General features: G+C 43.2%; 1 protein-coding gene across 8 annotated transcripts in view; it reads left to right on the top strand.

Moving 5' to 3' along the window:
* Positions 1–26,553, top strand: part of IDO2 (indoleamine 2,3-dioxygenase 2) — a 53,843-nt gene that overhangs the window by 6,321 nt on the left and 20,969 nt on the right. For 7 of the 8 annotated variants that reach the window (XM_053578651.1, XM_053578645.1, XM_053578646.1 and 4 more), the window contains 3 exons: positions 20,230–20,325; positions 24,768–24,887; positions 26,331–26,449. In XM_053578651.1, coding sequence (XP_053434626.1) covers positions 20,230–20,325; positions 24,768–24,887; positions 26,331–26,449 — 335 coding nt within the window. The remainder of the gene's footprint in view (positions 1–20,229; positions 20,326–24,767; positions 24,888–26,330; positions 26,450–26,553) is intronic. The other variant, XM_053578648.1, reaches the window with a different exon arrangement.

Below are 26,553 nucleotides of genomic sequence, written 5' to 3'. Positions count from 1 at the left end.
GGAGGAGGGGAGAAGCAAAGATATATTCATAAATGTGCATAAAAGTTAACATTTCGATTTTAGTCTCTGATGAAGTATAAAAACAAAAATTTTGGGCGGCGCCTGTGGCTCAGTGAGTAGGGTGCCGGCCCCATATGCCGAGGTTGGCGGGTTCAAACCCAGCCCCGGCCAAACTGCAACCAAAAAATAGCCGGTCGTTGTGGTGGGTGCCTGTAGTCCCAGCTACTCGGGAGGCTGAGGCAGGAGAATCGTCTAAGCCCAGGAGTTGGAGGTTGCTGTGAGCTGTGTGAGGTCACGGCACTCTACCGAGGGCCATAAAGTGAGACTCTGTCTCTACAAAAAAAAAAAAAAAAAAAAAAATTTATGTTGTAGTGATGAGTGGCAGTGGAAGGATAAAAAAAGACTTAAGGGGCAGGGGCAGTGCCTGTGGCTCAAAGGGTTGGGCACTGACCCCATATGCCGGAGGTAGTGGGTTCAAGCCCGGCCCCGGCCAAAAACTGAAAGAGAAAAAAAAAAAAAGACTTAAGTTTCTTTCTTCACTTTTCCCAACTGAGATCTGTGGGTCCTTGGGAAATTACTCTCTGGAATTCATGAGATTTTCCTTCCAGACGAATCTCTGCATTACACTAGGTAAGAAACTGTAGGTAGTCAATGCATGAGTTCTGACCGATGGAGTAGGCAAGTTCTAGAATAGGTAAACTGATCTGAGTTAGATTCCTAGCAAAGCGTCTTGCCAGTTTTAAAACAAATAAGTTATATTTAATATTTTTGAACTTTATTTTGTTCATGAGAGGATAATACTTTACAAGCATGCTTTCAGGTTTGAATGAGATTATCTAAGTAAGGAGCAATACAATTAGGTATTGCTATGACCTCAGCCCCTTATAATTTGAGGTCAGCCCCAGCCCGGAGTTTTATTGATAACATGATGAGTTAGGTCAGACTGCACAACCCAGATGGTCCAATCATGATTAATTTGAAATATGATATTTTATTCCATTTTATATCACAATTATCTCCAGTTGGACTGGCCTCCGTGCTTGGAAGGCAAGGGGCCAGTATTTATCAAGCCATATGCCTTAATTTGATTTTGAAAAACATGATTAATATCTGGGCTTCTTTTAGGATCATCTCATGGCTCCATTATTAATAAAAATCTTGTACTTGCCTATCATCTCAGGTTAATGAGTACCATACATTGATAACCCACTGTTTGAAATTTTACTTTCCATTAATTTTTACTGGTTAATTATTATTATTATTACTAGTAATAGTATTTTTGAGACAGGGTCTCATTCTGAAGTCCAGAGCTGGAGTACAGTGGCATCATCAAAGCTCACTGCAACCTCCAGCCCCTGGGCTCAAGTGATCCTCCTGCCTCTACTTCCCAACGGCTGAAATTGCAGGTGTGAGCCGCTGCACATGGGCAGTTATTTTATTTTATTATTATTCTTTAAAACTTGAAAAACTGCATTGGCTTCTTGGCCTAGGAGTAGAATTCTTGCTATGAGTGCTGTAAATTGAAAGACCACTAAAGTATGATGGCTTATCACTAGCCATGACATTTTCAGGAAAAAATGTTTTAAATGTGAGTATTTTATTATCAAGTTAGTAAAAGGATATTAAATAAAAGTTTAAACATTAAGAAAAGTATGAAACTAATTACTCTTAGCCCTACCACAGAATCAAAATGCTTTAGTGTTTGGAGATATTTATTTAAGAGTGTGTGTTTATCTGAATGCCTATTTGTGCGTGTGGGTGTGTGTGTTTGTAAAGTTATAAACTTCCGATCCTATTATTTATTCAAACTCATATTTTGCTTTTTAAACTTGATAACGTAACAAAAACTTTTGCAAGAAATTAATCAATCCTAATAACATAATGTTATTGATCGTATCAAGTCCTGTTTCTGGTCTTCACCAGGGCCCAAGACGACTGCTCAACTCTTACCTTTAAGGTTGTGAAGATAACTTCAGAAGGGTAGTACTTTCCTGGGGCTGCCATCAAAACCACAGGAAGAGTGGACTGAGCAGCAGAAATTTATTTTCTCATAGTTCTGGAGGCTAGAAGTTCAAGATCAAGGTGTACAAGATCTTGGTTTCTTCTGAAGCCTCTCTCCTGGCCTCAGAGAGGGCGGCTGCCTTCCCACGGTGCCCTCACGCGGCCCCGCCTCTCTATACCAATGCCAGGCAGTCTCATGTACTCAAATTCCCTATTCTTATGAGGACACCAGTTAGACTGAGTTAGGTTTCACCCTAAAGGCCTCAGTTTAAGTTACTCATGTCTTTGAAGGTGCTACCTCCAAAAGCATTCGCAGGCTAAGGCAGAATGGTTAGGGTGCGAACATGTGAGCTCCGGAGGTACATGGTTCTGCACATAGCAGAGAGACTGAAGCCAGAACAAAATATTTAGTCACCCCAGGTCAGTGCCATGAGAGGATCTTAGGTGTGCTATGAAAATTTTTAATGATTATTAATTAAATTATTTTTGAAAGAAGTTCAGAGCACAGTAAGGATATGTTTTTTACTCTTTTCTTTGATCAACATAATTTAAGTGCGCCGTGGAAGGTTAAACAAAGGTTCAAGTGTGCCATGAGATATAAAGGTTGAAAACACTGTCCTAGATGGACTGATAATTTGGTGCCAGTTAAGAACTATAGACTTTAATATTTGCCCAGTGCTTTTTTAAGAGGAATGACTTAGCTCTCACACAAGGTGCAGGGAAGGGGCAGAGAAAGCTGTCCATTCTCTGCTGAGAGCTGCCATCCACAGCTATCAAATCTACTCGCCTTCCCCTCAAAGAGAAAAAATACAAAGAAAATAAAAAAGAAACGTAATCCTACCCCAGGCAAATCCCACCCTCCTCAGAAGGAATTTTGGCAAGTCTTCATTGCCACTTTATCATGTGCTCCAATGCAGGCACTTGTCAAAATACACTTTTCTAGGCTCGGCGCACATAGCTCGGTGGTTAGGGTGCCAGCCACATACATTGGGGCTGGCGGGTTCGAACCCAGCCTGGGCCTGCAAAACAACAACAAGAACAATAACAAATAGCCAGGCATTGTCGCAGGTACCTGTAGTCCCAGCTACTAGGGAGGCTGAAGCAAGAGAATCGCTTAAGCCAGGAATTTGAGGTTGCTGTGAGCTGTGATGCTACAGCACTCTACCAAGGGTGACAATGTGAGACTCTGTCTCAAAACAAAAAAACAAAAAACACTTTCCTAGACTTCCAGATTTCCCTGGTTTCATGTAGAATAATAACTTTCTAATTATTAAAATGCACCCATAGTAAATAGCCGGGTGTTGTGGTGGGCACCTGTAGTCCCAGCTACTCGGGAGGCTGAGGCAAGAGAATCGCTTAAGCCCAGGAGTTGGAGGTTGCTGTGAGCTGTGTGAGGCCACAGCCCTCTACCGAGGGCCATAAAGTGAGACTCTGTCTCTAAAAAAAAAAAAATAAAAAAAAAAAATAAAATAAAATGCACCCATAGTAATGCTCATGTTTGATTGATGTTTTCATATACCGTGGAATTTGGTTTGATGATATTTTACTTATGAAATCACCCTCTGGTAGCCATAAATGTGAGTGGTATGTAGTGGCCTTGGTTAGGGTTGTTATTTTAAGGATTTATTTGGAGGTTGTGTTTTCTTCGTAAAATGTATCAGATGCCTTCTCTGCTTTTTCTGTGGTGTGGAACATATCACAGGTCTCATATTAAGCCATAGCTCTGTGGACTAGAGTTGTTTTAGTTTTAACGAATTGGACAAAAGCTTGATAACTAGAATCTACTGAGAACTCAAATTAATCAACAAAAAGACCCAGTAATCCCATATATCACTGGGCAAGAGACATGAATAGAACCTTCTCTAAAGAAGACAGACGAATGGCTAACAAACGTGCAAAAATGCTCATTGTCCCTAATCAGCAGAAAAATGACAATTAAAACCACCCTGAGATATCACCTAACTCCAGTGAGAATGGCCCACATCACAAAGTCTCAAAGCTGCAGATGCTGGCGTTGGACACTTGTACACTGCTGGGGGGACTGAAAACTAATACCACCTTTTTGGAAGGAAGTATGGAGAATCCTCAAAGAACTCACCCTAGACCTCCCATTTGATCCTGCAATCCCATTACTCTACCCAGAAGAAAAAAAAAATCTTTGTATCATAAGGACATTTACACTAGACTGTTTATCCCAGCTCAATTTACAATCACCAAAATGTGGAAATAACCTAAATGCCCAATAACCCAGGAATGGATTAACAAGTTGTGGTATATATACACCATGAAATATTATTCAGCCAAAAAAAGATAGAGACTTTTTTTTTTTTTTTTTTTTTTTGCCAAAGAATGCTTTATTCAAAATAAAAGAAAAATAAAAGTCATGTTATTCCCTTGGAATAAAGGGTAGGGAGCTTCTTTTTTTTTAATTTTTTAAATTTATTTATTTTTATTGTTAAATCATAGCTGTGTACATTACTGCAATCAGGGGTACAATGTGCGGGTTTCATATACAATCTGAAATATTCTCATCAAACTGTTCAACGTAGCCTTCATGGCATTTTCTTAGTTACTGTATGTAGACATTTGTATTCTGCATTTAGTAAGTTTCACCTGTACCCATTCTAAGATGCACTGTAGGTGTGGCCCCACCCATCACCCTCCCTCCACCAAAACCTCCCCCCTCCCTTCCCCTTCCTTGGCCCTTTCCCCATAGTCTTGTGCTATAGTTGGGTTATAGTCTTCATGTGAAAGCTATAATTTAGCTTCATAGTAGAGCTGAGTACATTGGATACTTTTTCTTCCACTCCTGAGATACTTTGCTAAGAAGAATATGTTCCAGCTCCAAGATAGAGACTTTACATCTTTTTTTTTTTTGTAGAGACAGAGTCTCACTTTATGGCCCTCGGTAGAGTGCCGTGGCCTCACACAGCTCACAGCAACCTCCAACTCCTGGGCTTAAGCGATTCTCTTGCCTCAGCCTCCCGAGTAGCTGGGACTACAGGCGCCCGCCACAACGCCCGGCTATTTTTTGGTTGCAATTTGGCCGGGGCTGGGTTTGAACCCGCCACCCTCAGTATATGGGGTCGGCGCCTTACCGACTGAGCCACAGGCGCTGCCCGAGACTTTACATCTTTTGTATTAACCCGGATGGAGGTGGAACACATTCTTCTTAGTAAAGCATCATAAGAATGGAGAAGCAAGAATCCAATGTACTGAATTCTAATATGAAGGCAGCAGATGAGCTAATACGAGGGGTGGGATAGGGAATGCGGGCGTGGGGAAAGGAGAGGAGGGGAGGAGTTGGGGGTCACGGTATATGGCACACGTCTTGGGGGCCAGACACAAGTATGAGGGACTTTATCTAACAAATGCAATCAGTGTAACCTAATTCTTTGTACCCTCAGTGAATCCCAAACAATAATAAACAAAAGACAGAGAAAAAATAAATGAATAAACTACATTTTGCATTTCCTCCGTGCTTGCTATCTGTTTGGGTTTCGTACTTCTTTTTTTGCAGTTCTTGGCCAGGGCTGGGTTTGAATGGCCACCTTCGGCATACGGGGCCGGCGCCCTACTCCTTTGAGCCACAGGCGCCGCCCTGGGTTTCCTACTTCTACACAACAATTGGACTTTTCACAGTTTCCCAAATGGAGATTTAATTGAAATCTTCAAATGTATTTGCAAAATCCATTCATACCATATTTCCATATTTTATACTTCATTAGGAATTGAGTTTCTCTAATTTCCTGTCACAGCCTCTTTATAATATATAATAGGGTAATAGTAATACCTGCACAGAAAGTGCTCACTTTAAACGGGGCCCGGTGCTAATTCTGATTACACTTTTTCTTATTTAATCTTCAGGATAATCTTTACCGTTCACAAATGAAAATGGCCTGTTTGATAACGCCTGGATTCAGCCCTATCTCTGAAACGTGTCTCCTAGCTGAGTCCCTTTCTCCTTCCCACCCTTGTTCAGCCAACTACCCCTTAACCCCTGGACTATGTACCTCCTCCTGCTTCCTCACTACCTCTTGTCCAGCTATCAAACATTCTCTGAATAGCAGTCAGAGTGCTTTAAAAGGAAAAACAAGCAAACTCTCCAACTGCTCTGTAGAACAAAATCAAATGCTTTATTGAAATCCTAAGAGTTTCCTGGAAGGACATGTACCCGTTATTCCCCTGAAGGGAGTGTCTTGTCTCTTTCCCTTTCACAATACTTTCCTACAATGTCAGACCAGTCTCTTTCCATTGCAATTTAAACCTTTAATTTCCTTTAAAGCCGCTACTTTAAATTCTAATCTCTCTGATAGTTTAAATTCTATTTTTTCCTTGTATTAATATTGTCGCCCAACTTTCCTGCTGATATTTACCTGGTTTACTTTTGTATAAGTTTTTGTTTTTTTAAATTTTGCTGTATTATTCTCTTAGCCAAAAGTCATCGTTGACCTAACCAAGTGTTAATCTAATGAAGAGCTTGTACTATCTATGAAATACATTTTTTAAAAAAATATTCTCCTTCGGGCGGCGCCTGTGGCTCAGTGAGTAGGGCGCCGGCCCCATATACCGAGGGTGGCAGGTTCAAAACCAGCCCCGGCCCAAATGCAACAAAAAAATAGCCGGGCCATTGTGGCGGGTGCCTGTAGTCCCAGCTGCTCGGGAGGCTGAGGCAAGAGAATCACGTAAGCCCAAGAGCTGGAGGTTGCTGTGAGCCATGTGACACCACGGCACTCTACCGAGGGCAGTAAAGTGAGACTCTGTCTCTACAAAAAAAAAAAAAATATTCTCCTTCAACAACAACAAAAATAAACAAATGGGACTTCATTAAACTGAAAAGCTTCCGTACACCTAAGGAGACAACAACCAAAGCAAAGAGACAACCTACACAATGGCAAAGGATATTTGCATATTTTCAATCAGACAAAAGCTTGATAACTAGGATCTATAGAGAACTCAAATTAATCCACATGAAAAAAGCCAACAATCCCATATATCAATGGGCAAGAGACATGAATAGAACCTTCTCTAAAGATGACAGACGAATGGCTAACAAACATATATGAAAAAATGCTCATCATCTCTATATATTAGAGAAATGCAAATCAAAACAACCCTGAGATATCATCTAACCCCAGTGAGAATGGCCCACATCACAAAATCTCAAAACTGCAGATGCTGGCGTGGATGTGGAGAGAAGGGAACACTTTTACACTGCTGGTGGGACTGCAAACTAGTACAACCTTTCTGGAAGGAAGTATGGAGAAACCTCAAAGCACTCAAGCTAGACCTCCCATTTGATCCGGCAATCCCATTACTGGTCATCTACCCAGAAGGAAAAAAATCCTTTTATCATAAGGACATTTGCACTAGACTGTTTATTGCAGCTCAATTTACAATCGCCAAAATGTGGAAACAGCCTAAATGCTTACCAACCCAGGAATGGATTAATAAGCTGTGGTATATGTATATCATGGAATACTATTCAGCCATTAAAAAAAATGGAGACTTTACATCCTTCGTATTAACCTGGATGGAAGTGGAAGACATTATTCTTAGTAAAGTATCACAAGAATGGAGAAGCATGAATCCTATGTACTCAATTTTGATATGAGGACAATTAATGACAATTAAGGTTATGGGGGAGGAAAAGCAGAAAGAGGGACAGAGGGAGGGGGGTGGGGCCTTGGTGTGTGTCACACTTTAGGGGGGCAAGACATGATTGCAAGAGGGACTTTACCTAACAATTGCAATCAGTGTAACCTGGCTTATTGTACCCTCAATGAATCCCCAACAATAAAAAAATAAATAAATAAAAAATATTCTCCTTTAGATTATAAATGAGTTATGGAAAGTTATCCAAAAGCAAAACGAGGGCTATGCATCTTTTCAAAAGGACAACTCAAAATACAAATTAATTCAGCATATTCATTATGTTATAAAATGAGACTGTTAGAACATCGCCTTGTTTAGGATTGTTTAATCTTCTAGGGGCTGCCCCTATAGTCTATCCCCTCCTTTCTACTGATTACAGCCTAATATCTGAAGTTAGATGTTAATTTGTATATTTTTATACAGAGAAGCTGAAAATTATTTCTGCTGAGTGGAAAATATAACTCCATTACTAAAGATTGGACTGCCTTATAGGACATTAGCTGATTGTATATTTAACCCAGCAATTTTATTCCAACATTTTTTTCTCAAAACTCTGTAAACACTCAGTTTATGCACTGCTATTTGATTAATGATTTTATCATTAATGAGCTAAATATATTTCTGACACACATTCTACACTTGTATGATTCTTTTTTCTTTTCTGAGACAGAGCCTCAAGCTGTTGCCCTGGGTAGAGTGCCATGGCATCGTAGCTCACAGCAACCTCCAACTCCTGGGCTCAAGCGAGTCTCTTGCCCCAGCCTCCCAAGTAGCTGGGACTACAGGCGCCCACCACAACGCCCAGCTATTTCTTTCTTGTCTTTTCTTTTTGGCCGGGGCTGGGTTTGAACCCGCCACCTCCTACATATGGGGCCGGCGCCCTACTCATTTGAGCCACAGGCCCTGCCCCTGTATGATTCTTTTTCAACTTTTTGAAAAATACACTTTGAATGTTGTATTGATAAAAGTCAAGAACAAAGATTAAAAATAAAACAAGAAGTTTTAGTATTCCATGGCATAAGTATCCAAAAAAAAAAAAAAAAATTAAAAACCAGAAAATTTGTTTTTATCGCAAAGATGCTATTTTTCCGTTTATCTCACTTCCGTCTGGCTCTTCTGATTTGGGGAATAAAGGAAAGAAAAACATTTGAAGTTATTTCCACTTTGTTTTCCATTGCCTCCACCCTCATCCTCTCAGCCCCACCATTCTCTGTGGAGGTTTGAAGAACAGACTGAACTTGGCATCAGAAGAGCTTTGCCCTAGTTACTAACCAGATGTGTAACCTCAGGAAAGTCATCTACCTCTCCAGGATTTAACTTTCTGTATTTCAAAATAGAAATAATCAGATAATATGCTCTGATTTGTAACATGTACATACAAACGCAAAAGGATTAAAGGTTTAGGAATTAACAGTAAAACTTGAAACACTTTAAAAGAAATGATGTTAGGATGGGAAGTACCTTCTAAGCATGATTTAAAACTCAGGAGCATGAATGAAATATTAGTTCATTTGACTACTCTGGTAGGAAGGGGTATTTCCAACACACACACACATCCACACAAATTCAATGTCCAGAGCCTAAGAAAAGACTTTCATCTATTCACATTTTATTGGCCAAGGAAATCCCACGGTTACATCTAACTGCAAGTGGGCAAGTGTTTGCAACCAGGCTTTGTGCACAAATTGGGGAAGCTACAGAATATCTGAGAACAGTCTTAACGACTACCATACCTACTAACATCTCTTAAATTAAGAAAAAAATATACTGCTTGGTCTAAGCAAAAGAAGCTATGCTTTTTCTTTTTTCTGTGCCTTATAATGGTCCCATAACTGACTGTTCCAGATAGTGGCTGCTCTACTGACAAAGAGCAGAGCTCCCTGGTCTGTGATGGGTGGCGTGAGAAACTGTGGGTGAACATTAGGTTAAGTTAGGGTTACGGATAAAATAAGGAAAAGATTGTACAAAAAATTTTGTGATCAGGATCAGGTATTCAGATAATGAGAGAGGACATGAGACTCCACAAAAACTCACTCTGCTGGGGGCTTCACGAGACAGATTGGCATGAAAGCTTCAGGACTTCAGGAAAAGGCCTGGCTGAAGTCAGGGAGGGCTTCAGAAAAAAGGTCCGTAAGGGCCTGGCTGAGGCCTGAATGGGCTTGGGGAGCCATTTTAAGATTGCCTAAGACAGTACGTGCAGCTGACTCATTGAGCAAGAAAGACTAGTTCTTGGGAGTGTGAAGTAAGAGGATTCAGCGTTTTTTCTCTCCGGCTCCTGAGATGAGCAGGGTGTCGACTCAACTGTCCTGCAGGAACGCAGAGGATTAACTGGGTGGCCTCCAGCTCCAAAGTCCATGTTCCCTTTTCCTTTGTTGTCTGTAATCTGGCTAGAGATTGATAAGTACTTTAAGAAGTAAAAGTAATGAAAATCGCTAAAGGGTAATTGGGTGGGTCATGGAGGATTAGGCCATGAGAAACCGCAAGGGCGATGTATGCTGTTGCTGCTGCAAACACCCATTGGCTGATCAAGAGAAGTTTAAAAACCTAGTGCCTCTGGAGTTTGCTGTCTCTCGCATAAAGAGCGCAGGCCCCACTGGCCCATTCTGTAAATTCTACTCTATTTCTATTGTCTTTATTTTATTTTATTTACTTTTGTTGCAATTTTTGGCCAGGGCCGGGTTTGCACCCACCACCTCTGGTATATGGGGCCTGCTCTCTATTCCTTTGAGCCACAGGTGCAACCTGTCTTTATTTTCTTTTCTTTCTTTTTTTTTTTTGTAGAGACAGAGTCTCACTTTATGGCCCTCAGTAGAGTGCGGTGGCCTCACACAGCTCACAGCAACCTCCAACTCCTGGGCTGAAGCGATTCTCTTGCCTCAGCCTCCCGAGTAGCTGGGACTACAGGCGCCCGCCACAACGACCGGCTATTTTTTGGTTGCAGTTTGGCCAAACCTGGCCCTGCCGGGGCCAGGTTTGAACCCGCCACCCTCGGTACATGGGGCTGGCGCCTTACCGACTGAGCCACAGGCACCACCCTGTCTTTATTTTCTTGATTCCCTCATCACCGCCACACACTGGGGACACTCACAGGTTGTGTGGGGGCGGCTCCCTATAAGACAGCAAGGACATTTTGCTGTCTGACCCAGCTGTTGGCTTCTCTGTTGCTCTGGCCTAACCAGACCCATGCAGACTGCTACAGGTACGGTGTGGACTTGGGGTTTGGCTGGGGTGCCCATCTTCCTCTTATCTTACAGCCAGGCCATTTCACTAATTTTCATGACCTCCCCAGTCCTGTGAGCTTGAAAAAGCATAAAGCCCCTCACATGATGCTGTTCTTAGGGAGGTTTGTTGTGACTACACCAAATTATGTGACAATCATTTGCTTGATCAATAAAGATATTCCTTTTAATTTTGCTTTTCAGGATAATGAAGTGTGCTAGCAAAACCACCGTGCTAAGATCTTTAGTATAAGATATTCTGAAACATATTAATAGTTAATATTTTGTCTGGAATGATGCTTTGATGCCCCACTTTCTACGCTGCATACACGGTCTGTCTACCTTATCTTTTGTTTGCAGGAAATAGTCTTTCTTTGACCTATAACTGAATGTCTTTTAATGTCATTACAAAAATGCATCCCTACTGAAAGTACTTTTTGCACCGTGGCAACTATTTTTTTTTTTTAATTCTTAATTTTTGCTTGTTTTAGAGATGGGATCTGACTGTGTTGCCCAGGCTGGCTTTGAACTCCTGGCCTCAAGCCGTCCTCTTGCCTTGGCCTCACAAAGTGCTGCCATTACAGGTGTGAGCCACCATGGCAATGATTAATGAAAATTTTTACATAAAAAAATATTTCTGAAACCCATTAATAATCATGGAAATGTACATTTGGAGGAAGAGAATGATAGCTAGTTAGTAATGATGGACACAGTGAAAGTGCTACATGAATGTTGGGAAGAGGACAGTACATGCAGGAGTCATCTGCTGGATGGAGTGAGGAAGGGTGAGAATCAGGATACTTTCGTTTTATAAGCCTCATGACTTTTGAATGTCCTCTGCAAAGGACAATGAAAATCTCAGGACCACTTCTCAGACTTCTCTTGCAAAAAGTAAGGTCAAAGCTTGTATGCTGAGTCATGCACCACCCCCTTACCTGCTTCCAAATGAACAGCTGTCCCTAAGATTATGCATTAGCCAGACCCTCAAGAAAAGCTAAAAGGTCTCAGGCTTAGTGGGGGAGGACTGTTCTCATAGATCACTCGTAAGGAAATTCTTTGCAGGCCTCTATGCACAAGGGCATGTCAATCATAGCTTTAGGTCTGCAGTCTAACTCAAGTTCCTAAAGCTAAAGTCTATTTAATTTCACACTGACAATGTTGATTCCAAGCTTGTTTTCCCAAGTGTCATGGCCTCACACAGCCATACCCAGGTAATTAAAAGAAAATTATTATTGTAGAGATGGGATCTTGCTGTATTGCCCAGTTGGGTCTGGAACTGTAAGCCTCAAGAGATCTTTCCACCTCAGCCTCCCAAAATGCTGGGATTACAGGCTTGAGCTGAACTATCTGGCCCCAGAGTATGTTTTAAGTGGATTGTAGAACATCTTTGAAATCTTTTCTCCCCTTCTGAGTTACTTGCAAGGTTTGGTCTCTGGGTCACTGGTTTGAACTTCAGGATGTATCACGTTAGTTGGAACGCTTGCAAAAAGCACAAGTACCCCTGGGCCCCACCCAGAGTGGCAGATTCTGTATGTCTGAGTGGGCCCAGAATTTGCATTTCTAACAAGTTCTCCAGTGTTGCTGATATGCTAGACTGGGGACTGCTAGCTCAGAGGATCTCAAAGTTCCTGGTTTTCTTATATCTGTGAGTTGATGTAGATGTCCAGATATTAGAACATCTTTAAAAGGGAGAGGGTTCAAAAAAGGAGGGAGGAAAGCATTCTTCTAGACATCTAAAGGGAAAGATGAAGTAGGTGTTAAAGAACGGAGTGGGCATGGTTTGACACAAAAGGAGGCATTTAAGAATTGCCAGGAGGGTGGTGCCTGTGGCTCAGTGAGGAGGGTGCTGGCCCCATATACCCAGGGTGGGCGGTTCAAAACCGGCCCTGGACAAACTGCAACAAAAAAAAGCTGGGAGTTGTGGTGGGCGCCTGTAGTCCCAGCTACTCTGGAGGCTGAGGCAAGAGAATCTCTTAAGCCCAAGAGCTGGAGGTTGCTGTGAGCTGTGACTGCCACAGCACTCTACAGAGGGTGATAAAGTGAGACTCTGTCTCTAAACAAACAAACAAACAAAAAAACAAACAAAAGAAAAGAATTTCCGGGCGGCGCCTGTGGCTCAGTGAGTAGGGCGCCAGCCCCATTTGCCGAGAGTGGCGGGTTCAAACCCAGCCCCAGCCAAACTGCAACCAAAAAATAGCCGGGCGTTGTGGCGGGCGCCTGTATTCCCAGCTGCTCGGGAGGCTGAGGCAAGAGAATCGCGTAAGCCCAAGAGTTAAGAGGTTGCTGTGAGCCGTGTGACGCCACGGCACTCTACCCGAGGGCGGTAGAGTGAGACTCTGTCTCTACAAAATAAAAAAAAAAAAAAAAGAAAAAAAGAAAAGAATTTCCAAGCAAGCCAGGAAGCAGAGACCCAGGAAGGTTTAATTTAGTGCTCAGGATGTGATTCCTTATCTAGGCCTCAAAAAAGGAAAAAGCAGATGTTATAATATGGTTACAGTTTTGTTCTTAAAACCCATTTTACAGGGGTCTTCTGAATACTACTGTGACACAGAAGCCTTCATTTTCTGTTATAGAATTAACTCCATCATTTCTGTAACTGCATTCGCCTTTTTGTTCATAAAACCAGTCGCTGTTTACAGTCCGCTAGGCTCCCCATACCTCTCTCTGCCTTTATTCCTGATCTTACTCTTCTGCCACACTATAAATCCCCAAACTTATATTCGTTTAGTTATCAGTTTTCTTCTTCTGCACCACAGCTGAGTTTTGCGGGAGGAAACTACACCACCATCCCTATGAACTGTTTTTCTTCTGGGGTAAAAGCAGACAGGCCCCAAATGCTGATGCTGGGTGGGGGAAAACGGGAAGGTGCAATCTCCTCCCTGTGAACAAAGTTCATGTTCCCCGAATCCATAGTAAAAATATAAAAATTATATTTGGTATAATTTGATTTGCTGTGAAAAGTCAGTACAGGGAGTACCATACTCATTCATCCTGAATTGATTCAAGGTCAAAGACAGCAAGGAGACAATTAAAGTCAGAGATGGGGGATAGGGTGCCGGGTGTACCCAAGTTAAGAATTAATTAGGAGCTTGAACTCAGGTTCCGAGGGAAAGAGGACCTCTAACAAGTAAGTCCACCTGTAGGTTTATACTTACAACCCAAAACAAGTGACCGAGGCAAAATCTCAATCAATGGAGGTTTATTAAGTTTTTGAGGATGTGCCTGGGAGAAATATAAGCCTGAGATGCATATGTGATTGTTTTTTGCAAAGCAGGATTTGGGAGATCAGTGTTTAAGGGGAGAAGGTGTACAGAAAGAAACAGGGGGGAGGGATGGGCAGTGAGGTAGATTGTTGCATCCTAGGAAACCCACATTCACATAAAATAAGGTGAATGTTTGAAGAGAAAAAGGGATTTAAGGAAGAATGAATTATGCAAATGTCTCTGGGTGGGTGGAGGAAGGATCGACCTTGTCCTGTCTCTGTTCTACACCTGGGAAAATAAACCTGTAGTCAATCTGATTCTTTTTTTTTTTTTTTTGTAGAGACAGTCTCAGTTTATGGCCCTCGGTAGAGTGCCGTGGCATCACACAGCTCACAGCAACCTCCAACTCCTGGGCTTAGGCGATTCTCTTGCCTCAGCCTCCGGAGTAGCTGGGATGACAGGCACCCCCCCCCAACAATGCCCAGCTATTTTTTTTGTTGCTGTTTGGCCGGGGCCGGGTTTGAACCCGCCACCCTCGTTATTTGGGGCCGGTGCCCTACCCACTGAACCATAGGCGCCGCCCATCAATCTGATTCTTGTAGAACGGAACACACTTTAAGAGCTAGATTTAGCCTGCGTATTCAAGGTTGCAACTTGCATGTCCTTATTTATGTGAGGCCAGCAAGGAAGTCCTCACAGAGGCCTGAGGCCTTTTTAACCTTTCCTTGTGACTCTGGTTCATGCAGAATGTTCATTACACTACTGTTTGGAAGGGTGTCATATGACTCAGCCTCCAGGCTTGACCTTCCCTCTGCACAAGAACGTGGCAGAGAGGGGTCCTGAGATCTTTAGTCTCCTGTAGCATGCCTGTCCAAATAAATGGCTTTCAAACTTCCCTGAGTCTCATTCACCCTCTATATGATTTGTGTTGTTGAGGTTTAGCTCCCTGCTATGATTAATTTTATGCCTTGACACAGCCTGATCTTCACTCCCATTTGCTGAGCAGCTGGGCGCATAAAGAGACGACTTCCACCCTCCACATCTCCTTGTCCAGGCAAAGACAGACGCCCTGTGGGCTCTTAGTCTCTATCTTCCCTTTCTCCAAGATGTTCTGCCTAAATCACTCAACTCTCACCTTTGCTTTCAATCTCTGCCTCTTGCAATAGGGGACAGTAAATTGCTAGAGTTTCTTGTTTAAAAAGGAGACAAGGGGGCGGCGCCTGTGGCTCAGTCGGTAAGGCACCGGCTCCATATACCGAGGGTGGCAGGTTCAAACCCGCCCCGGCTGAACTGCAACCAAAAAATAGCCGGGCGTTGTGGCGGGTGCCTGTAGTCCCAGCTACTCGGGAGGCTGAGGCAAGAGAATCGCTTAAGCCCGGGAGTTGGAGGTTGCTGTGAGCTGTGTGATGCCACGGCACTCTACCGAGGGCCATAAAGTGAGACTCTGTCTCTACAAAAAAAAAAAAAAAAAGGAGACAAGGGCAGTGCCTGTGGCTCAATGAGTAGGGTGCTGTCCCCATATACTAGAGGTGGCTGGTTCAAACCTGGCCCCGGCCAAAAAAAAAAAAAAGGAGACAACTCTTAAATGCAAATTCCTCCTTAGGCAGCGCTCCTCAGGAAGTAAAGGACATTTTCTAGGCCTTTTTATTTCCTTAGCACACAAAAATTTGAACACTGCTTTTAGACCCTGACCTAAATTACTATGTTATGTACATAGAGAAACTAATACACCTCACCAGCTTCCTAGTTTTACTTTGCTTTTAAAGGGGGAAAATCTTACTTTGATTTTCTAATGACGCATTTGACCTGATGATGATTCCATGCTTCTGTGAAATCCCCTGATGTCTTCTCTCCTATAGGCCAGTTCTGATGGCTCACCAAACTCCTAAAATCCCTGCCTTGCTGGGTTCAGTTCCACGTGTCATGTGAATGTTCCCCTTTGGGCTGTTTTGTTCTTGCTTCACTTTGCTCTTTCAAATGACATTATACACACTGTGGTTTTAACCACAAGCCAGGGATTTTACTACAGTTTTGGTTTACAATTGAGTATTTCTAATACGACTTTCCTAATGAACTTTAAGCTGTATATCCAACTTCTCAATGAATAGCTCTATGTTCAGATTCCACAGACATTTTAAGCTCAACGTATTTAAAAATCACCGTCTTTACGCCCACTCTGAGTTCCACCTGCATTCTGCTGCAGCCTGTGTCCCCGTCCATTCATTTGGTCACCTACTTTATAAATGTGGAAATGGTCCTTCCTCCTCTGAACCCAGAGACTCGACATTTGCTTGTGCAGGCCACAGGCTGAAAAAGGAAGCCCAGATCATGGGATAAGTCAAGAGTTGGCAAATTTTCTCTGACGGATAGTCAGACCTTTAAGCTTTGAATATTGCAAGCTATCGTAAGTTTTCTGTTGCGTATGCTTCCCTCTACCACCACAATGTAAGATTAATCATACATAATATGCGAGCTAATAAGAATGGCTGGGATCCTATATTCACAAAAAATAGATGCAGTTTGCCATCCCAGGGTTAGAGTTGTGGTTACTAAAGTCCAGACTCTGTCCTGCTTGGCTAAATCATGGGTCCAGCATGGCCACACAAATAATAGCTATTTGGGTCAGGGATTTTCTTGCCTTAATCCCCTACTTCCAAAATTTAATCATGTAATTTCAATTTTATTTCTCAAACATATATATTTTTTTCACACTGATCATGACTTTATTTAAAAATTAGCAAACAATACTGTAGAAACATTCATATGGTTCCCAAACGTATCTTAAATGGATGCTTTCACCTTTCCAGATTCACTATCATGGCCTAAGTGTAATCCTTGGACATGTACCCGTGTGACTGAACCGGGAGCCAAACACCCTTGTGCTGGTTACGGTTGTTCTTTATCCCCTATCACCAAGATTTAGAATTCCAGGAAGTCGGGGAAATTGTTCTCAAAGCCTGCCTTGCTTTGTGAGAACTTTACAGACTTGAATACCCCTCCCCAAAGTTACCGTATTTGAGTTACATATCATAAAACCCCCTTGGTTCTTTTTTTTTTTTTAAAGAAATCTTTTTATTTTAATTTATTATTATTATTATTTTTTATTTTTGCAGTTTTTGGCCAGGGCTAGATTTGAACCCACCACCTCCGGCATATGGGGCCGGCGCCCTACCCCTTTGAGCCACAGGCGCCCCCCCCCTTGGTTCTAATAACACATCATCACGCCCTTTGTCTCAAGCAGTAGCCTCCCTTGTTGCCCTCTTATAACCCTCTTATCCTGACAGCAAACAGTGGGGTACCTAACAGAGGCTTCCACACTCTTCCACCTGGTGTTATCTGCAGCCCAGGGCCATGACAGCTTTCTGGACCTGAGCCAGGGTAGGACAGGGCAAAATATGACTGTCTGATAACTAGGTAGGTCATTAAGTAACCTTTACTTCTTAAGTGGTGGGGGGTGGAGCTCTTTCTCTTTCTTACAAACATTTGAAAGGCTTTCTAATCTGATTTTATATCTTAAAATCCTACAAAGTTAGTTATCTTCCAAAAATCCAAGTCAAATTATGTCACCAACTTTCCTTTTTTTTTGCAGTTTTTGGCCGGGGCTGGGTCTGAAACCACCACCTCCAGCATATGGGGCTGGCGCCCTACTCCATTGAGCCACAGGCACCACCTTAATGTCACCAACTTTCATAAAGGGAAAACTCAGATATTTCATACAAACCATTGGAACTGACTTTCTAAACTCATCTTCCACTGTCTTTTCCCCTGAGCTTTCCATTCTACCATCCCCGAGTCATGTGTGGTCCCAAGATACCCATGTCTGTCTACCAGCTGTCCCCTCTGCATTCGCTACTCTCCCTTCTTCAAATGTCCACCCAAACCTTTTGTATTAACCTGGATGGAACTGAAACACATTCTTCTTAGTAAAGTATCACAAAAACGGAGAACAAATATCCAACATACTCAATATTAATACAAAGCCAGTAGACAACTGAACACATGTCTACATAAAAGAAAAACTCAATTCAATTCAATTTGGGAGGGGGGGAATGAGAGTGGGGGACAGAGGAGGAGGGGGGATTGGTGTGCTCCCACTTACTGGGCACAATGTAAGGAAGGATGTGGGCACACCTTTTGGGTACTGGACACAACTATAAGAGGGACTCTACCTGTCACATCTGAATATTGTAACCTAGTGGTTTGTACTCTCACATTAACCTGAAATTTAAAAAAAAAGTTTAAAAAAAAAGCAGAACAAACAAAAACAAATTTCCACCCCCAAAAGTCATATTTGGACTACAAAACTAAACTTGATTGTCATATTTATGTGACTATTCCCCTTTAATTTCCTCCAGCAGCTGAAAGAATTACCCACTTCTTCTTTGCAAGTTCTTAAACTTGCACAAACACCAGGAATGAAACATGTTATACAGCACTGGGATATACCTGAATGCACTTTTTTCTCCATTACTAACCATATGCTTGAAGGAAGGCAGGAAATTTCACCCCAAAATATGACTCCTTGATATAAAGAGTATTTTGAATTAAAAGTCTTGTTAATGTGAAAAAAAAATCCCCTCAAACTCTGTAAAATGATTTTTTTTTTTTTTTGAGACAGTCTCATATGTCACCCTTGGTGGAGTGCCATGGCAACACAGCTCATAGCAACCTCAAGCTTTTGGGCATAAGCGATTCTCTTGCCTCAGCTTCCCAGGTAGCTGGGACTACAGGCATCGGCCACAATGCCCAGTTATCTTTTTGTTATAGTTGTCATTGTTGTTTAGCAGGCTTGGGCTGGGTTCAAACCTGCCAGTGCTGGTCTATGTGGCCGGCACCCTAACCACTGAGCTATGGGCATGGAGCTAAATTAAAGAACACTTATTTGGAATCATTTATGTGTGACTATGGCCTGGGAAGCTACATCCAAGAAGTCTTGGGTGAGTGGTCCTGAGGCAGCTGGGTTACAGCTTGGTTTTATACATTTTAGGAAGACTGGAATTGCAGGTAAAATCATAAATTAGTACATGGAAGGTGTATATTGCTTTGGCCCCAGAAGGCGGAACAGCCGGGTTGAAGGGGGTGTTTTCCAGATTATAGGTGTGTACAAAGATTCATTAATTTATAATTGGTTAAAGAAATAATAAAGCTTTGTATGAAGGCTTGGACTATTGTAGGGTAAGATAAGGAAAGCTTCTAATCAGGGAGGACTCACAGTATCCCAAACCCTGACTCAGATGATGGGTTGAGGGAACCTCTGCTCTGAATGGCTTCAGGGCATAGTAATAATTTAGTATTTTATTGTCACAAGGGATCTGTTTTGATCTGTTTTCACATTTATGCTTGTCAATGTTGTTTCTAAACTATGAAAGGGAGGGTGTAAAGAGATGTGTCTGACCTCCTTTCCCTTCACAGCCAGGAACTCAGTTTTAAAGTTTTTCTGGGGTTTCCTTGGCCAAGAGGAGGGAATAATAAGCAGAGAGGGGCTTAGGATTTTATTTTACTTAATAGCCCTTCGAGATCAACAGGCCTTAGAAGGTACTTTCTGCCATCTCCATAGAGACCAGAAAGACCCATCAGGAAGAACGATTTTCTTCCCGTCCCTCTCCATGATCTCATAACGTACTGCAGAAGATTAAGAAGTAACCAGGCCTAGCCTGACCCTTTACTAAACGAAGCCTGTCTCTCAGGTTCATTTAACTTCCTAAGAGAGTCATTTACCATTTATTTTCCCAAGTGTGTATTCCTTCTTATTCTCAGTAGCTACAACTTAGTGTCCCTCAGCAGGACGACCTGTGTTCCCGTCTCTGTTTCCTCCCTCCCCTCTGAAGTGAGGCTGGATAAATATCGGGGCCTCACTGGATGCGGGGCAGTCACCCTGTGGTTCTCCCCGTGCGCACAGTAACAACACAGGTTACACGCCCCTTCTCTTATTAATCTGCCTTATTGTGGATTGAAGGGAAGAGGACACTTTCTCTTCACCCCACACACTTTCTAAAGAAGGGCTGTATTTAAGTCACCTGTAATTCTGCAGCCCATAGTGAAATCTTGTCAATGGACTGAAGTGACTTGAACTGAAATCTGAAAGCAACTATTCCCTGAAACCACCTCCCAGACAGGTCTAAAATGTGGACATGTTTCTGCTTTAAACACAGAAAGAACTTCCAGATCACTATAGGCCTTGGATGGAAATTGCCAACCAACTTCCTCACTTGATAGAGACTCACCAGCTTCGAGGTCATGTGAACAAGGTACATGTTTTCCTTCTTCTCTTTGCCCCTTTCTCACCATTCTGTTTTCATCCTCATACGACTTTTCTTTTTTTACCTAGTGGAACTGGAACAATTTCACTGGGAAATTAATCAATGTCATTGAGTTTCTCAGCAGAGCTATCTCACCCTTCCTGAAGAACAGACTGACGTCTTCCTGATATGATGCACGTATATTCCTGAGATTCCCAGAGCCAGGGCAATACAATGTCTGGCACACATTAACCAACCACCACATGTTTGTTTAAAGAAGAATCTGAGTGGGACTTTTAAACAAGCTCATGGGGAGGTTTTAGCCTGGGAAGGGACGACATGGGAATTCGTGTTATCTTCATTCTATGTCCCCTGGTCAGTGAACCTGCCTTGTTGCCTCTGAAGGGGTTTCGAAAAGAAAGAAAGAAAGAAAATGCTAGGGAGAAAAGAGTTATTCAAATCAAATTGTGAAACTTTTGACGTTTCCTCTTGTGTGAGAGCCAAGGTGTCCGCTGTCAAACCTCCTTATATTAGCAGAAAGGGAGTAGACCACAACAAATATTAAAAATAAAAAAAATCAGGGAACAAGCCAGGTCACCGGGGTGTGGTGCAAAAAGAAAAAAAAATATGATGAAGTTAAGCCATTTCTGCCAAGTACTTACTTTGCATTTTATATTGAAGCAAAATATGAAGTCAAGCTAATCACCTTCCACGAAGGGAAATAATCAGGTGTGTGATGTACTCGCTAGCCATTGCACCTTTATTTGTAGGTGGAAAAAATTATTTCCACTATAAAAGTGTTTTGTTTAGTTCCTGTTTTTATCTTCCTTTTTAATCCCTTAAGCTATTTATTTGTATGATTTCTTGAAGGGGTGAGGCCAGAGACTCTAGAATGTGCAAGAAGTTTCTAGAAAAACGTTTCTCTCTAACCAAGAGGCAGTTCTGACCTTGGGTCTCTCTCCTTTACCTTAAGGCTGCACTGTAGGGGCGGAAGCTATTGAGCACATGACAAGTACCCAGGACAAATTAAGAAATAAGATAGTGACCAAATGTCGAACCCTTTGAAAAATTCATCATACAATATCCCCATATATCGATTTTTTATTGATAATATTTTTTGACATGTTGACTTACGTAAAATAAATAACGACACCTAATATCATTTGCCCTTTTCTTTTCTTTTTTCTTTTTTGTCAAATGTGGCTGCTGAAAAATTTAAAACCATAATTATGACTTGTGCAGTCCTATCGGGCAGCGCTGACTGCAGGAGACAGAAGGACAGCGGTTTGCGGAACTGGCTCAGCGCGTCCGGGCCCTGCGACCCTGGGCAAATATCTTCCCCTCCTAGAGTCTCTGTTCTGTCTTGTGGATTTGGGGGAAGACGGAACACCGTCCTGCATAAGAAGTCTGTAGCAGCAAGCTTTAGACGTTGGGTAGCAAGAGGCTTACGATAGCGCCTGTGGCTCAAGGAGTAGGGTGCCTGTCCCATATGCCGGAGGTGGCGGGTTCAAACCTAGCCCCGGCCAAAAAAAAAAAAAAAAAGATAACTACTTAACAAGTAACTGCTGCCCACGGGGCCCTGAACAAACGCCGGTCTCCTGGCGCCGCTGGCGAGTCTCGCAGCAGGTGGGGCGGGGGCCCGGTGGGGGGGGACTCGCGGTCCGGCGGGAGAGCCCGCCCCCCAGCGGGCAGCGGAGGACATGGCGCCAGGCGGCCCGAACTCAACTCCGGCCGGGAGCCGCCCGTTCGCCCCCACTTGGAGGCGCCCCAAACACCCCCGTCTTGGTGCTTTCTGGTACTTTGGGCAGGAAGTGGGGCACGCGGGCACATCCAGCTCAGGCTGCGTCCAGCGCCAGAGAATGGGGCGGGACGGGGAAGGCCAGGAAGTTGCTTTCAAGGATGGCACCGACTTTCAGGGTCACAGGAGTGCTGCTGTCAATCCCCCACTCGGACAGGAAGGAACGGGGGCATGGCGCGGGGGTGGGCTGTGTGAAAGGCCCAGCGGCCGCACAGGAGCTGCTGAGACGAGGGCTGGAGAATCACTGGCCCAGCTCTGCTGCCTCTGCAGGGGTGTAGTCAAATTCCTAACTTGAGTCTTTCACCTGTGGCTACGCAGTTTTCCCAGGACTATTTGTTGAATAGAGATTCTTTCCCCCAGTGTATGTTATCTGTCTGCTTTGTCAAAGATCAGATGGGGATGGGGGACGCTCACCTCTCACCATTCACAAAAATTAATTCAGACTTAGGCCTAAGATGTGAAACTATAAGAATTCCAGAAAAAAAAGAAAATCTTTTATATCAGCCTAGGCAGAGAATTTATGAAAAAGTCCCCCAAAGCAATCACAACAAATGTAAAGAAATGGTATCTGATCAAACTCAAAAGTTTCTGCACAGTCATGGACGCAATCAGTAGAGAAACAGACAACCGACAGAATGGGAGAAAATATTCCCCAGCTATCCATCAGATGAAGGGCTGATAACCAGAATTCACAAAGAACTCCAAGCAAATCATCAAGATTAAAAAGTGAGCTAAAGGGAACGCTTCTGCACTGCTGGTGGGAATGCAAGCTAGTAAGTTCCTTTTGGAAAGAAGTTTGGAGAACACTCAGGGATCTAAAAATTGATCTGCCGTTGGATCCTACAATCCCTCTACTAGGAGTATATCCAAAAGACCAAAAATCACTTTGCAAAAAATATATTTGCCCCAGACTATTATTCATAATAGCTAAGTCATGGAAGAAGCCCAGGTACCCATCAACCCATGAATGGATTAATAAAGTGTGGTATATGTATACCATGGAATACTATACAGTCTTAAAACAAGATGGACCCTTTACCTCTTTTATGTTTACATGGAGGGATTTGGCCTATAGTCTCCTGAGTAAAGTGTCTCAAGAATGGAGGAAAAAGTATCCAATGTAGTCAGTACTTCTATGAAACCTACTTATATTTACCCACACTTTCTTATGAAAGATAGAACACAACTATAGCCCAGGATGAAGGAGAGAAATGGAGTGGGAAGGGAGGGGAGGTGGGAGGTTTCACAGAGGGAGGGTAAAAGGAGGGACCACACTTCTGGAGCATATGACAAGGTACAAGTCAAATCTCTCAAGTGTAGAACATAGATGTCTTAGCACAATGATCAAGTAAATGAGGTGAAAGCTGTGTTGATTGATCTAACCACGTCAGATTGCATAAAAAAAATCAACACATTGTACCCCACATATGCATAAATGTATTCATGATCAATGTGTATTTGACTTAACAAAATGCTCAACATCTCTAATCACCAGGGAAATGCAAATCAAAGCCACACTGAGATATCGCCTAACCCCAGAGAGAATGGTGCATAGCAGAAAGTCCCAAAGCAACAGATGCTGGTGAGGGTGCAGAGAAAGCAATGTTCTTACACCGTTGGTGGGGCTGTGGCCTGACAAAATCTCCGTGGAAAATAGTGGCCTCCAAGAACTAACGTTGACCTCCCATTTTATCCAGCAGTCTCACTGCTAGGTATTTACCCAAAGGAAAAAGAAAAAATATATTTTATTAAAAAGATACAACCAAATGTTTACAGCAGCACAATTCACAATTACAAAGATGTGGAAACAGGCCAAGTGCCCATCAATATGTGAATGGATTAGTAAAACATAGTATATAGACACCATGGAATACTTATTTATAAAAAAAAACACGGTGACCTAGTATTTTTTGTAATCACCTGGGTGGAATTGGAGACCATTCTGAGTATTACAAGAATGGAAAAACAAGGCCCACATGTACTCAATACTAAACTGGAACTAGGTGAACAACCCTTACTTGCACATTTGGAAGAAAAACTTGGTGGAATTCAAGTAGGTGGCGGGGAGGGGACGGGTAAATTCATACCTAATGGGTACAGCACACACTGGGTAAAGGATACACTTATAATTTTGCCTTAAAATATACAAAAGCAAACTAACTGAAACATGTGAACCCCCATAATATTCTGAAAAATAAAAATTCCTAGCGTCACTGGACCTCGTTCTACCCAGTATTCCATGCAACCCGGGGCTGTTAGAGGGTTAAATGATGGCGAGTAGGCACAAGTGCTGAGTGAGACCGCCGCGTCAGACTTCCCCCCAGCGTGTGCTCTTAGTCTGGGAACTCATTACTCCCTAACAGTCTGACCAAGCTGCAGCTTCCCTGATGGAGACTGGAGACAGGTGCAGCCACGACGGCTGATCTGGGGGCTCGGGAGGGGCACTGAGGCACGTCCTGAACTACGTCGTATGGACCCTCCAGCACCGCAGTGTCCCAGATCTTGGGAGAATGAGACGCGTGCGGGCTCTTAGTTCCTTCAGTAAAATACAACTCATTCCCTTCCACCCAAAAGACTCTTCCAAGCCCCAGAAGGAAGGCCCCTTCTCGTTCCCACCCGTTTGACTCTCAGTCTTCGGGACGTCTCTTTTCAGATGCCTCTCCTGAACTGCCGGTTCCTTAAGGGTCACCGGGAACAGCGCCTGGCCCGCTTGGTCCTGAGCGCCATCACCATGGGTTACGTGTGGCAGGAAGGAGACGCGCGGCCGGAAGAGGTAGGGGGCAGGGAGGGGCGCGTCCTGCGCCGGGTCCGCGGCGCCCGGAGCGGCGCCCTCTGCTGGGCACTCCGGTGTCCTGGAAAATGGGCCCTTTCTGGTTCTTTTCCATCCGTGTCCGTGGAAGGCAGGGCGAAGGGCCCGCTGCACATGATTTTTTCCCCTTGATTAGGGAGCTAGTTTTCTTTTACACTGATACACATTACTCCCCTTAATTAGCATCTGATTCTCCTTTTCTCTGGTACTGTCTTCCAAGAATGTTTGAAGGGCTGTATTTGAAGGCAGATTCTGAGAATTTATTAAAACAACTACAACAAGACTTAGAGCATTTTAAACTGGTATGCATATCAGTTACCTTGGTTGCTTTTCGCAGTCCAAAGTAAATAGGGCTATCCTATGCCCATATTACAGACGGCTGAGGGGCACGGAAGTTAAATTCCTTGCCCCAGTCAGATGGCTGATGAGTGAGCAAGCCAGGCCAGGCACGAGTAACCCTATGTCCATTTATATATCTCTATTTATCTATCTAGAGAGATTGTTCCCCCCCACCCTTCATCTCCTTAGTCCTGAAGGTTTTCTGTAATGCCTTTCTCTGCATAGCCAGTTTTCAGAGGTTATTTTATACCGTGTGTGTGTGTGTGCGCGCGATCCAACTTTTCAATTTACACATCCTTTGCACTGTAGACTCATAAATGCTATTTCCACCAGGGTTTTTTTTTTTTTTAATTTTGCTTTCAATTGTCTTGTTTGAAGTTTTTTGTTTGTTTGTTTTTTGTAGAGACAGAGTCTCACTTAATCGCACTGGGTAGTGTGCTGTGGCATCACAGCTCACAGCAACCTTCAACTCCTGGGCTTAGGTGATTCTCTTGCCTCAGCCTCCCAAGAGCTGGGACTACAGGCATCTGCCACAATGCCCCGCTATTTTTTTGTTGTGTTTGCAGTTTGGCCAGGGCCGGGTTTGAACCCACCACCCTTGGTATATGGGGGTGGTGCCCTACCCACTGAGCCATAGGTGCTGGCCATTGAAGTTTTTTTTTTTTTTCTTTTCTTCCTTTAGCGATTCTCTTGCCCTCAGCTTCCCAAGTAGCTGGGAATAGAGACTCTGGCCACAATGTCCCACCTTTTTTTTTTTTTTGGTAGCGATGGGGTCTCACTCTGGCTCACTTCGGCTCAGGCTGGTCTTGAACCTCTGAGCAATCCACCCGCCTCAGCCTCCCATAGCGCTAGGATTACAGGTGTGAGCCACCACACACGGCCTTTCCAGTGGGTTGTTAACAGGAAAGTCTGTTAGTGGTGTCTCAATGAAGATCAGTCGCGTAATTCCAGCTAGGTCCCCAGCCCGTTTCCCTACCAGAGGATTGCTGGAATGAAAGACAACCATTGTTATTTCCTCTGCTGAATCTTTTCTAGAACATGCTAATTATCTGCATTTGTGTCTGAAAGTTTCTGCCGAGAAATCTTGCCCTGCCCCTGGTGGAAGTCTCCAGTACCTTGGGGCTCCCTCCTATCCTGGTGCACGCAGACCTGGTGCTGGCGAACTGGGCCAGAAGGAACCCGGCAGGGTAAGGAAGGGAGACTACACTTTGAATTTTGACAGAATGAAATTATATCTTGTGACTTCCCCACAGGAAACACCCAGGACTTTTCAGTTATTTATAATTAGGGA

Source organism: Nycticebus coucang, chromosome 24 (genome assembly GCF_027406575.1).
Source record: "Nycticebus coucang isolate mNycCou1 chromosome 24, mNycCou1.pri, whole genome shotgun sequence".
NCBI classification, from domain to species: domain Eukaryota; kingdom Metazoa; phylum Chordata; class Mammalia; order Primates; family Lorisidae; genus Nycticebus; species Nycticebus coucang.
Note: the sequence above shows the minus strand (reverse complement) of the source record. Positions and strands in the feature narration are given on the sequence as shown.